Source organism: Psammomys obesus, unplaced genomic scaffold (genome assembly GCF_907164565.1).
Source record: "Psammomys obesus unplaced genomic scaffold, mPsaObe1.curated_primary_1811, whole genome shotgun sequence".
Classification (NCBI taxonomy): Eukaryota; Metazoa; Chordata; class Mammalia; order Rodentia; family Muridae; genus Psammomys; species Psammomys obesus.
In genome coordinates, this window is record NW_026596039.1 from 24898472 (window position 1) to 24912060 (window position 13589).

General features: G+C 44.4%; 1 protein-coding gene across 1 annotated transcript; it reads right to left on the reverse strand.

The window, feature by feature from the left end:
* Window positions 1–1595: 1595 nt before the first annotated feature.
* Window positions 1596–10500, reverse strand: LOC129687378 (zinc finger and SCAN domain-containing protein 5B-like). The gene is made up of 4 exons (XM_055621714.1): window positions 10144–10500; window positions 9095–9286; window positions 2645–2789; window positions 1596–2260 (listed from the first exon to the last, which is right to left on the reverse strand). Exons 1-4 carry the CDS (start codon window positions 10498–10500, stop codon window positions 1596–1598), a joined length of 1359 nt encoding a protein of 452 aa, XP_055477689.1.
* Window positions 10501–13589: the final 3089 nt, after the last annotated feature.

The following is a 13589-nucleotide window of genomic DNA, read 5'->3' on the forward strand; positions in this document are numbered from 1 at the left end:
AAGAAAGAAAGAAAGAAAGAAAGAAAGAAAGAAAGAAAGAAAGAAAGAAAGAAAGAAAGAAAGAATTTTCAAAATAGTTGGGGTGGATGAGCTGGTACCCAGATGTAGCTACATTCTGTTCTTCAAAAACTGCTCCTTCTCACTGAATCGAGGACTAAAGACGTGGCTCCGTTACAGTGCGTACCTGTAGTGTAGAAGCCCTGAGTTCAATCCCCAGCACCAGATAAAACTGAGTGTGGTGGTGTATAACTTCAACAAGCCCCCCTTCCCCTGAATTTAGAAGACAGAGGTGGGATTAGGAGTTCAAGGTCATCCTGGGTATCCATGTCTCTAAATTAATTAATTTTATAGGCCATTGATGTGACTCAGTGGTGAAGGTCCTTGCACCAAGCATGACAATCTGAACTCAACCCCAAGGTCCCACAATGTTCAAGGAGAAAACCAACTCCCACAAGCTGCCCTCTGACCTCCACACACATGCCCTGCCATTCAGATCCACACATACACACAGAAAATAAGTCCTGACATAGTGATTCACACCTTTAATCCCAGCACTCCAGAGGCAGGAGGATCTCTGTGATTTAGAGGCCAGTCTGGTCTACAGAGTGAGCTTCAGGTCAGCCAAGGCTACATAGAGACCCTGTCTCAAAGTAAAGAAGTAAATAAATGAACAGATGAATAACTTAAATGAGAGCTTAATTTTAAAACATTAACTTTTGGTTTATGTTCTAAACCTTTACTTGAAAATCAGAGTGTAGCCCTGACTGTCCTGAAACTCGCTACATAGTTCAAGCTGGCCTCAAGCTCAGAGATCCTCCTGCCTCTGTCTCTTGAGTGCTGGAATCAAATGCGTGTTCCACCACACCTGGCTCTGAAACTCAATTTTCATTGAAATGTTAATAAAAAATAATAGTACCAGGTGCAGTGGCACATGCCTGTAATATCAGGGAGGCAAAGGCAGGTGGATTTCTGTGAATTTGAGGTCAGCCTGGTCTGCAAAGGAGTCCAGAACAAGCCAGGGCTACACAGAGAAACCTTGTCTAAAAAAAACAAAACACACACACACACACACACACAAAAGAAAGAGAAAGAAAAATAATTGTAATGGGAGGATTCACAGAAGTTACTATAAAAGTGTTGTCTTTGACCATGTACTTTATTGAAAGGAAAATCACATTTTACAGTATTATGAGGGGACAAACACCACTCCTATTTTGTCATTCAATATTGACAACTTGAGAATATCACCAACCAAAAACAAGGTATAACAAAAGCTTGCCACAGACGGGCAGTTTCTCTGCATCTCAACATTGTAGGTAGAGGTGTGTGTGAGATCACTAGTTCATAGCCAATCTGGGCCACACAGACAGATAGATCTCTATGAGTTTCAGGCTAGCCTAGTCTTCCAGGACAACCAGTGATACATAGTAAGACCTTGTCTCAAACAATCAGAAAATAGGCATAGTAAAACAGAACAACAAAGCCAGGGCTGACACTATACAATTTTTTTCAGACCCTCAAGAGATGAGACCTGAGGTAATAGGGGCAACCCAGCCTCAGTCTCCCCAGGAAAAGTCTTCAGTATGGATATAGAATCACACAGATGCCATTCTTGAATGGATTTTCAAGTGTCGTTTCAAAGTCCCTGGCTGTCGGAAGGCTGCGTTGCACTCATTACAAATGTAGGGTCTCGAGTCGCTATGGATGCGGACATGGACTTTGAGGTTGCCCTTGTGGCTGAAGCATTTCCCACAGTGCTCACACTCATAAGGTTTCTCCTTTGTGTGAATCCGACTGTGACTCAGCAGGCTGGACTCGTGGGTGAACACCATGCTGCAGACTGTACACACATACAGCTTATTCCCCGTGTGAGTGCACTGGTGGACTTTCAGGTCTGAGGACTGTACAAATGCCTTGTTGCAGTTGTTGCACTTGAAGGGTCTCTCTCCTGTGTGTGACCTCTGGTGAATGATAAGCTGAGACCTATTAAAAAAACCCTTCTCGCATTCACTGCAACAAAACTGAGCCTGGCCAGCAAGATGAGCAACTGGCTGTACAGATGGTGGGTTAGCAACCTTTGGCTCTGTATCGACTATAATGGAGGCCCCTTCTTGGGAAGTGGGAATGTTGTATCTTTGGAAACTCTGAAGAGCTCTGTTCAAGGCTAAATTGCTTTCCAGAATATGGGTGAACGATGTGACAGCATCAATATTTGTATCTTCTTGGGACGTCACCAAATCCTTTACTCTCAAAGAACCTGCTGGAAAGGATCACACACAACACATTTAAAATTTGAAAGTCTGTCTCAAAAATAAACAAACAAACAAAAAAACAAAAAAACCCCACTACATTTATTTATTTGATTATGGAGAGCTGTGCCACCCTAAGAATATGGAGGTCAGAGAACAACTTTTGGGTTGGTTCTTTCCTGCCACCATGAGTGAGGACCATAGGGGATGAACTCAGGCAGCCAGGCTTAGGGGCAAGTGCCTTTACCTACTGAGATACACAATACTTAAAAAAGACCATTCCAACCATACCAGACCGTGTTGACTAGGAACATCCCATCAACTTCCCAAGCATAACAGGTCAGAGTGCTGAAGAGAGGTAGTAAGTTCCCAGTAAATTCCCACCTCATACTCACCAGGACCCTGTGTCAGCTGAGGGTCCTGATGCAGAAACACAAACGCCACACTGGAATCCTGTGAATCTCTCCCTGGGCTCTGCTCAAGTCTCGGGTGTACAGGTTCTCTGTTCTCAGGAACCGTCATCAGCAAAACTTGCTCTTTCTTGATAAGGGACAATCAAGAACAATTATGAGTGTGCTCATTGTAGAGAGATGGAGCATAGAAATCTGTCTCAATCTTGTTGGGACTTGGTCTGTGTTCTGTGCTGAATTCTCTGTCCCAAGATCTTGTTGCAGTCTGGATGAGGGCCATCTCATACGCACCAATCAATGTTGTGTAAACTGTTCCCCAATTATCTCTGGTTGGTTAATAAAGAGCCAATTTATTAACAGCTAATTCTGGACATCCAATTTTGGGCAGAGGAGATAGGTAGGCACGACCTCTATTCCCAGTTTTGGGGTCTCATGTAGAGACCACAAGTGGGGAGAAGAAGGAAGAAGAGGGAGGACATAACCATGAGAAATTGACCTGATGGAGCAGAAACAACTCAGACAGGACCAATATTGCATGTAAGTTGGAACACATGGCTGAGAAATAGCAAGACTAATGTAGAGGATTAGTATAAATGCATATCTGCCCAGTTGTTGAGCTTAGAGCTTGTTAATAAATCTCCTAAGTCTCTGTGTCACTTATTTGAGAAGTAGAATGGATGATAGAAAAGCCCCTCAAAATATAATTTTTCATCACAATCTGGTCCACTATTTTTTTTACAGAGTTGTGGGGATGTTCATACTTCTATATCCCACCCCACCACTCCACACAAACAAATATTCTCCTCTTATTTATACGTCTGCCATTAATGTGTAATTACCACACCTCTAAATCACCTATTGGCTGTTACTTTAATTCTCTAAGTACATGTTTCCCTTCCAAATGCCTCCCAACCTTGGCGCTATTAAGATTTAGGGTTAATGAGGCTAGAAAGATGGCTCAGAAGTTAAGAGCACTGGCTGCTTTAGCAGAGGACCTGGGTTTGCATTCCAGCACCCACGAGGAGGCTCAGAGCCATCTCCAGTTCCAGGGGTTCTGACACCTTCTCCTTCACCTCCAAAGGCACTGACAGGCACACATATAGTGTGCAAAAAGCAGCGCACACACCTGGACAAATACCCATACACATAAAAATGGAATAATTTCTTTAAAAATAGAAGCTGAACGATTCTGATCCAAGGAGGGTCTCCTATGATACACATTGTGGACTCTGAAGTGACAATGACTGGACACTGCTAATAAAACTCTTAGCCAGCTGTGGCATCCCACACCTTTGATCCCAGCACCAAAGAGTTAGAGGCAGGCAGATCTCTGTGAGTTTGAGGCCAGCTTAAGTTTGAGACCCTGTCTCAAAAATGTAAAAACCAGAGCTGGAGAGATGGGTTAAGAGCAATGGCTGTTCTTCCAAAGGTCCTGAGTTCAATTCCCAGCAACCACATGATGGCTCATAGCCATCTGTAAGGTGATCTGGTGCCCTCTTCTGGCCTGTGGGTACACATGCAGGCAGGATACTGTATAAATAAATAAATAACCCTGAGATTTCACCTTACACCCATCAGAATGGCCAAGATGAAAATCTCAAGGGACAACACATGCTGGAGAGGTTGTGGAGAAAGGGGAACCCTTCTCCACTGCTGGTGGGAATGTAAACTGGTACAACCACTCTGGAAATCAATCTGGCGCTTTCTCAGACAACTAGGAATAGCGCTTCCTCAAGATCCAGCCATACCACTCCTAGGCATATATCCAAAAGAGGCGCAAGTACACAACAAGGACATTTGTTCAATCATGTTTGTAGCAGCTTTATTTGTAATAGCCAGAAGCTGGAAACAACCCAGATGCCCCTCAACTGAAGAATGGATGCAGAAACTGTGGTACATCTATACAATGGAGTATTACTCAGCAATGAAAAATAAGGAAATCATGAAATTTGCAGGTAAATGGTGGGACCTGGAAAGGATCATCCTGAGTGAGTTGACCCAGAAGCAAAAAGACACTCACGGTATATACTCACTCATATAAACATACAATATAGAATAAACCCACTAAAAGCTGTACATCTAAACAAACTAAGCAAAAGAGAGGACCCTAACTAAAATGTTCAATCCCCATCCTGAAAGGCAAAGAGGATGTACATCAGAAGAAAACGAAAATAGGAAACAACCTCGGAACCCGCTACAGAGGGCCTCTGAAAGCCAGAAGAAAACAGGAAACAACCTTGAAACCTGCCACAGAGGGCCTCTGAAAGCTTCTGCAGTATAGACTGTCAAAGCAGATGCTGAGCCTGATGGCCAACTGATGGGCAGAGTGAATGGAATTTTATGTAAGAAGTGGGAAATAGTAAGAGCTGGAGGGAACGGGAACTCCACAAGCAGAGCAACAGAACAAGATAATTTGAACACAGGGAACTTCCCAGAGACTCATACTCCAACCAAGGACTATTTGTGGAGAAGACCTGGAACCCCTGCACAGGTGTAGCCCATGGCAGTTCAGTGTCCAAGTGGGTTCCATAGTAATGGGAAGAGGGACTGCCTCTGACATAATCTGATTGGCCTGCTCGTTGATCACTTCCCCCCTGAGGGGGGAGCAGCCTTACCAGGCCACAGTAGAGGACAATGCAGCCACTTTTGATGAGAACTGATAGACTAAGATCAGAAAGAAGGAGAGGAGGACCTCCCCTATCAGTGGACTTGGGGAGTGGCATGCATGCAGAAAGGGGAGGGAGGGTGGGATCGGCAGGGGAGGAGGGAGGGGCTCATGGGGGGATACAAAATGAATAAAGTGTAATTAATAAAAAAAAATAAAAGATTTAAAAAAAAACAAAAAAAACAAATAATAATAAAAACTCCTAGCCATCATCTCCATGAAGGTTGATAGATCCAAAACATCTCCAGAGGGTGTGGTAGCCCACACCTGTACTTTCAGCTCCTGGGAGGTAAAGGCAGGAAGACTGGGAGTTAATACCAATCTCCCCTACATAGCTAGTTGAAGGTCCACCTGAGTTACAGGGGACCCAGCTTCAAACAAAACCAAAGCTATAACATCCCCAAGCCATCACCTCTCAGGGTCCAAACCTCCACCCTAGAAGGTCAAATTTGTATCACCAGGCTGGACAACAGGTGCCAGCCTGTTGACCACTGTGCCATCTCTCCAGCTCTTTCAAGTCACTATTTATGTGGCTATGTGAGTATAAGCCATGTACATGTTGGTGCCCAAAGAAAAAAGAGCACATTAGATTTCCCTGGGGCTGGAGTTAAAGGCAAATGTGAGCTGCCTGAAGAGGCTGCTAGGACTCAAGCACTGGTCCTCAGAAGATCAGCAAGTGCTCCTAATAGCTGAGCCATCTCTCCTGGTCCCCTCCCCACTCTTCATGATGAGTTTTAGGAGAGAAACAGGCTGGTGAATCTGCTTTCCCCAGTGTCCAAGCCTGTGGAGTATCTATGACCAAAGGGTCTGAATTTAACTCCCTCTCAAAGATGCTGATCTTCTAGTCTCTTCTCCCATCTCTCCCCAGAGATGTTGTTACACACTTACCTGACTGGTGGATGGCTTCATTCCTGGCTGGTTCTGCAGCTCTGGGAGAGCCTGGCCACTGCTGAGATGCTCCTCCGACAATACCACTACATTGCCACTCCATTCATCAGCCTTGTCTTTGGCCATCTCAAAATGATAATCCCATAGGAGGGATGTCTGTCCCTGGGAGAAGATTGTGGACTGTGGAAGAAAGGGAGCAGGATCAGATCCTAGGTAAGGCCCTAGAGAGTCTTCTCACAGCTCTCCAATTCTGTTCTGCCTCAGCATTCCACCTGGAATTATTTACAAGTTTATCTTCCATAATACTGTATTTACTTGGTACATACAGATGTTCTATCTGAATCATTGTTGGTCTGTATACTCTAGCATATGCCTCACACTTACAACATTTGATCAATTACAGAGACATGGTGTTATGTGGATGTGTTGGTCCCCAAGCTTGAGGAGAGCCGGGAAGAGACTATTTTCCTAAATCCAAACCAACTTGCCTATAATTCTAGGATTCTAAAAGCCGAAGCAGGAAGATGACTTCAAGGTTCAGGCCAGCCTGGGCTACAGTGTCTCAAAACAAAACAAAAACATGCTTCCCTTTACTTAATCTACCTAAGGCTCAGGGACCATCAGAGAAAAGATGTAGTTATTAAGATTCTGTGGTGGTTTGAACAGGAATGGCCCCCATAGACCCATGTATGTGAATGCTTGGCCATAGAGAGTGGCACTATTAGGAGGTGTGGCCTTGTTGGAGGAAGTCACTATAGAGGTGGGCTTTGAGGTCTCATGTATGCTCAAGCTACACCCAGTGTGGTTCACAGTCTCCTGTTGCCTGTGGATCAAGATATAGAAATCTCAGCCAAGTGTGGTGGGCACACCCCTTTAATCCCAGCACTCAGGAGGCAGAGGCAGGTGGATATCTGAGTTTGAAGCCAGCCTGGTCTACAAAGCAAGCTCCAGAACAGACAGGACCACAAAGAGAAACCTTGTCTCAAACAACAAAACAAAACCAAAATATTCTAAGAGGTGAGTGGGATAAAGCAGAGTCTTCTGGACATGGCAGCAGTGCCGAACTCATGAACCCACAGCAACTGCAGTTGCCTGCACAAGACCTTTACAATATCCAACCAGTCACCATTCCAGCAAGGAGTGAAAAGGGATCAGGGGTCACCACCCCTAACTGAGGAGCTATGGACAGCTGACGGCTTCTTGTGGGGATAATTGGTTTTTTGTGACCCCTGATAGTTCGACCCTGCTCCAGGGAATGATCCCACTCCCAGGACTGTATGTATAGCACAGACTGTATTCAGAGGCAGGGAGGTTATTTTTTAAAGAGGGGCAGGAAAGTTGGGGAACTGAGGGTATGGTATAGATCTGGAAGAGATTAGGGGAAGAATGGAAGGTGAAAAAAAAACTTTCCTTAATGGATTCTGGCCTGAAAAGACTCTGAGGGAAAATGGACCACCTTTCTTCCACTCACTGTGGCTTCATCCTCTCACACCCTATCAGACATAGTAGTCTACTATGGGGCATGTGAACCATGTGACTAGGGCAGCTATTCTGAAGTGAGAGCAAGGTCGATAGGTGTCCAAACCTGAAAAATTTCCATTTGGAGACTGTCAAGAGTAAGGATGGTTCCCCCTTCTCTGTTCTGTGCCTGCATGCCCCAGTGCATGTAGTCTTGCAACATCCACCTCCACTGTTTTCAAGGTAGTCACATAGCCTGGTGACCAGGATATGTCCATCTAGTACTTGGAATTCCTCTCCATGCAAATGGAGCATCCCTAGCCCATCATCCCTGGCCAGTGATATACATTTACCTGGAAACCCGTATCCACTTCCCCAAGATTTATATAGTCCCTATTCTCCCCCTCCCAAAAAAAAAAAAACTGTATCACTGGAAGAACTGTGTCACTAAAAGGGCTGTATCACTGAAAGAGCTGTATCTGAGACCCTCCTACCCTTTACCACACCCCCACTGGGCACTCACTCACCCTGCCAAGCTTCATTCCAGTCTTTTGTAAACATTGCATTGGTACCTGGCAGATCCTGGGCTCCAGAAACAGTCTACTGTTTTTTTGTTGTTGTTGTTTTGTTTTGTTTTTTCCTTTACTTGTTCACTGGTATACGGTACTAGGGCTTTGTTCAGGCAAGCACCCTATTACTGAGTCACAACCTCCTCCCCTCACTGGTGGAATCTAGGCATGCATTATACCCCTGGCCACTCTGCTGGCCCTTTGAAATGTTTTAGCTTGAAACAAGGTCTTGATAAGTTGCCCAGGCTGTCTCTGGACTCAACTGTGTTAAGGCCAGACTGGCCTCAAACATGATACTGTAGCCTTCTGGGTGGCTTTAAGTACAGGGTAGCACTATGTTGCCAGCCTCACAGAGTTATTGTTGAGAGAGGGTCTCACTGTGTAGCCCTAGCTGGCCTTGAACTCGGAGACACTTGTCAGATTCTGACTCACAGCTGGGATTAAAGGCTTGTACCATCATGACTGTTCCTTTCTCCACACTTTTTTTTTAAGATTTATTTATTTATGTATTTTATGAATATGAGTACTCTATTTGCATGTATGCCTGCATGCCAGAAAAAGGTATCAGAATCGATTATAGATGGTTTGTGAGCCACCATGTGGGTGCTGGGAATTGAACTTAGGACCTCTGAAAGAGTAGCCAGTGCTCTTAACTATTGAGCCATCTCTTCATCCCTTTCTTCACACTCTTAATGCTAAGCTTTAATGAGCGTCATTCTGCACAATAGTGTCAAAGCATGGGATATACATCTATGGCCAGTGTGTCCAACCCCAGCCTGCACCAAGTCTCTCAAACACTCCTGTTTTCTAGTTCCTTTTTCCAAACCACCCCTAGAGATAGTGTCACACACTCACCTGTTTGGTGGATAGATCTTTGGTCTCTGACAGGTTCTGCAGCTCTGGGTTGGCCTGGCCTCTGGTGAAAGGCTCCTCACTCTCATTTGATAGGTGTTCTTGGGACAATTCCACATTATCCTCTGGGACTTCAGCCTTCTCAAAACTGGAACCCGGAAGGAAGTATATCTGTTCATCAGAGTAGATTATGGACTGTGGGGAGAAAGGGCATAGGATTAGACTCCAGGTAAGAGCCTGTGTATAGCTCTCACAGCTGTTTTCTGTGCTGATTTAAAAGCCTAGCTTGACTTATTTGCAAATCTGTCTTCCTGGACATGGATTGGCCCACAAGGTCATACTCAACTATATAGTGAGTTGGGGACCAGCCTGGGGGGCTATGTTGGCCCTTATCCAGTAAACAAGAAGACAGGGGAGGGGGGCATGGCTGAAAAGATGGATCAGCGATTAAAAGCACTGACTGCTCTTCCAGAGGACCCAAGTTCAATGACCGAACCCACATGGTGGTTCATAACTGTAACTACAGCTCAAAGAGGATCTGACGCCCTCTTCTGGTCTCCAAGAGCACCAGACACACGTGATGCACAGAATACATGCAGACTTAAACAAACAAGCATACAAAGAAGAAGGAGGAGAAGGAGGAGGAAGAAGAAGAAGAAGGAAGAAGGAGGAGGAGGAGGAGGAGGAGGAGGAGGAAGGAAGGGAGGGAGGGAGGGAGGGAGGAAGGAAGGAAGAGAAGAAGGAGGGGGAGGAGGAGGAGGAGGAGGAATCCAGGGCTTGTGTACTCTGACTCAAGAAGCTGGCCATTGGCCAGTTATCTTGCAGAGTTTCTGGTCTGTATAAGCTCTGGGCTTCTTCTAAATAAAGGTTCTATGCTGCCTTCACAAAGACAAAACAAGGCCATAAAAGTCCCCTGTCATTCATCTCTTAGGAAGCAAAACTAACCTCTTGAGACCAACTGCTAAGGACAAGATCCTTTATGGGTTCTGCTCCTAGGCCACTGCAGCCCCCTAGCTGTCCTTCTAGGAGCCCACAGCTGAGACCTTGCTTACCCAGTGGTAATGTTTCCCTTCCCTCAGCAGCTTTTCCAGTTCTTTGCAGCTCTTCACTCCGTTCTCCTTCACTAAGGCCTGCAGTTCTGGAGGCATGGAGATCATGAACTGCTCTATCACCAGTTGATCCAGTATCTCCTCCTTGCTATTCAGGTCTGGCCTCAGCCACTGATAGCATAGCTCAGAGATCCTCCTCAGATTCTGGATGGGGCTGAACCTCTCTGAGGGCCTGAAACCTCGGAACATCACATGACAAACCTCAGGGCTGTCGTTTTGGTTTTCTGCTTGTGTTTCCTGAGATATCAGGGATCGTGGCTGCTCTGATCCTAGGCTATCTGATGGTACATTTGTAGCCATGTCTGTGATGAATATTCCCCTTAGTCTCGGAGAAGTTCGAAGTGATTCCTGTTTGAACAGGCACAGGGATAGGCTCAGTGTTGGTCCAGAAGCCTGGGAGGCAAGAAGGAAGTGGATTAGTTTAATTTTGTTGCCTTATAAATTTCATCATTCCTTATAACATACCCTCCCCCAAACACACTGGGACTGTTGTCAGTAAAGAGGAAATTAATTCATCCTATAGTTCTGAGATTGCTCAAGGGATAGAGATGTCTTTGGCTATGTCCAATAACCTGAGTTGAATCCCCTGAACCTATATTGTGGAAGGTGAGAACCAACTCCAACAAGCTGTCTTCTGGCCTCCACATGTGGGCACTGGCATCCATCCCACCCCCAAGGTAAGTTCTTTTAAATCAGCTACTATATTCTAGCTGTGTATGATGGAATATACCTATAATTCCAGCCAGGGGATAAGCGTGAGCCTGAGGCTTGCCACCATTTTGAAACCATCCCAGGCTACACATTAAGAACCAAACCTAAAAGGGATGAAGGCTACAAGAGATTCATTCTCAAAATTAAGAAACAAACTGGGGGTGCTGGCACAACTTTAATCCCAGCACTCCAGGACAGAGGTAGCCAGATATCAAGAGTTCCAGGCCAGCCTGATCTACAGAGGGAGTTCCAGGACAGCCAGGGCTACACAGAGAAACCCAGTCTCAAAAACCAAAACAAAATCCAAAAAATATGAGTCTGGTGGCTCAACCCACAATCCCAGCACTGGAGAAGCTATGATAGAAGGATTGTTTGAAGCTAGTGTGGGCTACAGAGCAAAACTCAATTTCAATAAACAAAAACAAGCATACAGGAATTAGTCCATTCTATTCTTCCAAACTATGTTCCTACACATTCTGGCTTTAAGGAGTCAGTGGCTCCTGATCTCACCTCCAAGTGTGCATAGGTGGGGTCATTTCCGCCATCTGCACCTAGGAGTAACAATATTCTTGATAGTATTAAACAGGACTTTTCACCAGCAAGATGTGGTGGTGCATACCTTTAGTCCCAGCACTTGAAAGACAGGGAGAGGCGAATCCCAGCGAGCTCCACCACAGCCAGGTCTATACAGAGAACCCTACCTCAAAACAAAGACAAAAACAACCGAAAAGGGTGGGAGAATAGAGGGGTGACTGACTTTTTTATTTTAAGAGCCCCTGTTCTTCTTTTAGATGCTCTGAGTTCAGAACATGTTACAAACAAAGTTGTTGAGAGGTGTGCTAGCTCACACTTTTTTAAAATTACACTTTATTTACTTTGTATCCCCCCTCTAGTTCCCTCCCTCTTCCCCTCCCAATCCCTCCCTTCCTCCCCCTTCTCCACACACTCCCCTTCCCAAGTCCACTGGTAGGGGAGGGTTTCTTTTTCTTCCTTCTGATCCTAGTCTGTTAGGTCTCATCAGGAGTGGCTGCATTGTCTTGTAGCTCACACTTTTAATCCCAACACTTGGAAGGCAGAGAAAGGCAGATGTATGTGAATTCCAGGCCAGCCTTGTCTACAGAGTGAGTTCCAAGACAGCAAGAGCTACACAGAGAAATCCTGTCTCAAAAAAAACCAAAAACAAAATAAAAACAACAAGGGGGCTGAAAAGATGGCTCAGTTAAGAGCACTGTCTGTTCTTCCAGAGGGCCTGAGTTCAATTCCCAGCAACCAAATGTGGCTCACAATCATCTATAATGTAATTAATCTGATGCCCTCTTCAGTCATGCAGGTGTACACTCATGTGTATAAATAAATAAATCTTTTTTAAAAAAACAACACAAAAAAGGGAAAAAAATAAAAGCCAACCAACCCAAAACCCCACACAAAATTTTAAATAAATAATAAAAAAGTAAAAATCTAAAATTTATACATAGATTTACACTTGTATACCTGCCCTATTTTATTTTAATAATTAAAATGATAAAATAAAAACAGTTAATTGCAGGCATAATGGTATATGCCTATAATCCTAGCACTCTGGAGGTAGAGGCAGGCAGATCTGTGAGTTCTTGGTCAGCCTAGGCTACACAGAAAGCCAAAAGACTGTCCCAGTCTGAGAGAGAGACAAAAAGAGATTACAAGGTTGGGTGTTTTTCTTGAATCTTTGAGACCTTGAGTCACATCCCCAGCACTACCAAAATAAATTAAAAAGAAAAAACAAACAGAAACACTTCATCCTCCACCCACCCAAATAGTGTTAAAAATCTAGTAATTTTTAAATGTTTCAGGAATTAGATTTTTGTTTTGGAGACAAGGTTTCAATCTGAAAATTTGGCTGTCCTGGAACTCGATTTGTAGACCAGTCTGGCCTTGAATCCAGAGATCCACCTGCCTCTGTCTGCTGAATGTTGGGATTAAAGCCATGTGTCACCATTTGTCCTGCCTGACTAGGAACTGGAATTTTAACTGACAGCTATCCTCATTATTGATTTGAACTTGTTCCAAAATATTTTGGGGTTTTTGTTTTTATTTTTTGTTTTGAGATAAGGTCAGGCTGTGTGGCCCAGACTGGCTGGAAGCTCATTTCCTTGTCTGGGTTTGGCCTTACATTTAGAGCAATCATCTACTATATCTACCTCCTTGACACCTGGGATTTCAGGTCAGTACCTTATATCCCTCTCCAACGGATTCTTCTGTTCTTGATCCCAAAGGCTGGCCGATAGGTGGTGGTCATGTCTTTAATCCCAGCTCTTGAGAGGCAGAGCCAGGCAGATCTCTGTGAATTTGAGGCCAGCCTGGTCTACAAAGTGAGTCCAGGACAGCCAAGGCTACACAGAGAAACCCTGTCTTGAAAAAACCAAACCAAACCAAACCCAAAACCAACCAACCAAACAAAAAAACCCACTAAAACTAAAACAGCCAAGGCTATCTGCTACCTGGAAAAAAAAAATCCTGTTGTGAAAAAAAAAAGAAAGAGAGAGAGAGAGAGAGAAGAAAGAAAGAGAAAGAAAGAGGAAAGAAAGAAAGAGAAGAAATAAAGAAAAGAAAGAAGAAAGAAAAGAAAGGAAAGAAAGAAAGAAAGAAAGAAAGAAAGAAAGAAAGAAAGAAAGAAAGAAAGAAAGAAAGAAAGAAAGAAA

What these genes read in the sequence shown, in the direction of transcription:
- LOC129687378 (XM_055621714.1), bottom strand. Translation starts at nt 10,500, where the DNA reads ATGGCTACAAATGTACCATCAGATAGCCTAGGATCAGAGCAGCCACGA. An exon ending in AAGATCTATCCACCAAACAG is followed by an intron (nt 2,790 to 9,094) that starts GTGAGTGTGTGA and finishes TCCCTTATCAAG; the next exon opens with AAAGAGCAAGTTTTGCTGAT. An exon ending in TCAGCTGACACAGGGTCCTG is followed by an intron (nt 2,261 to 2,644) that starts GTGAGTATGAGG and finishes GATCCTTTCCAG; the next exon opens with CAGGTTCTTTGAGAGTAAAG.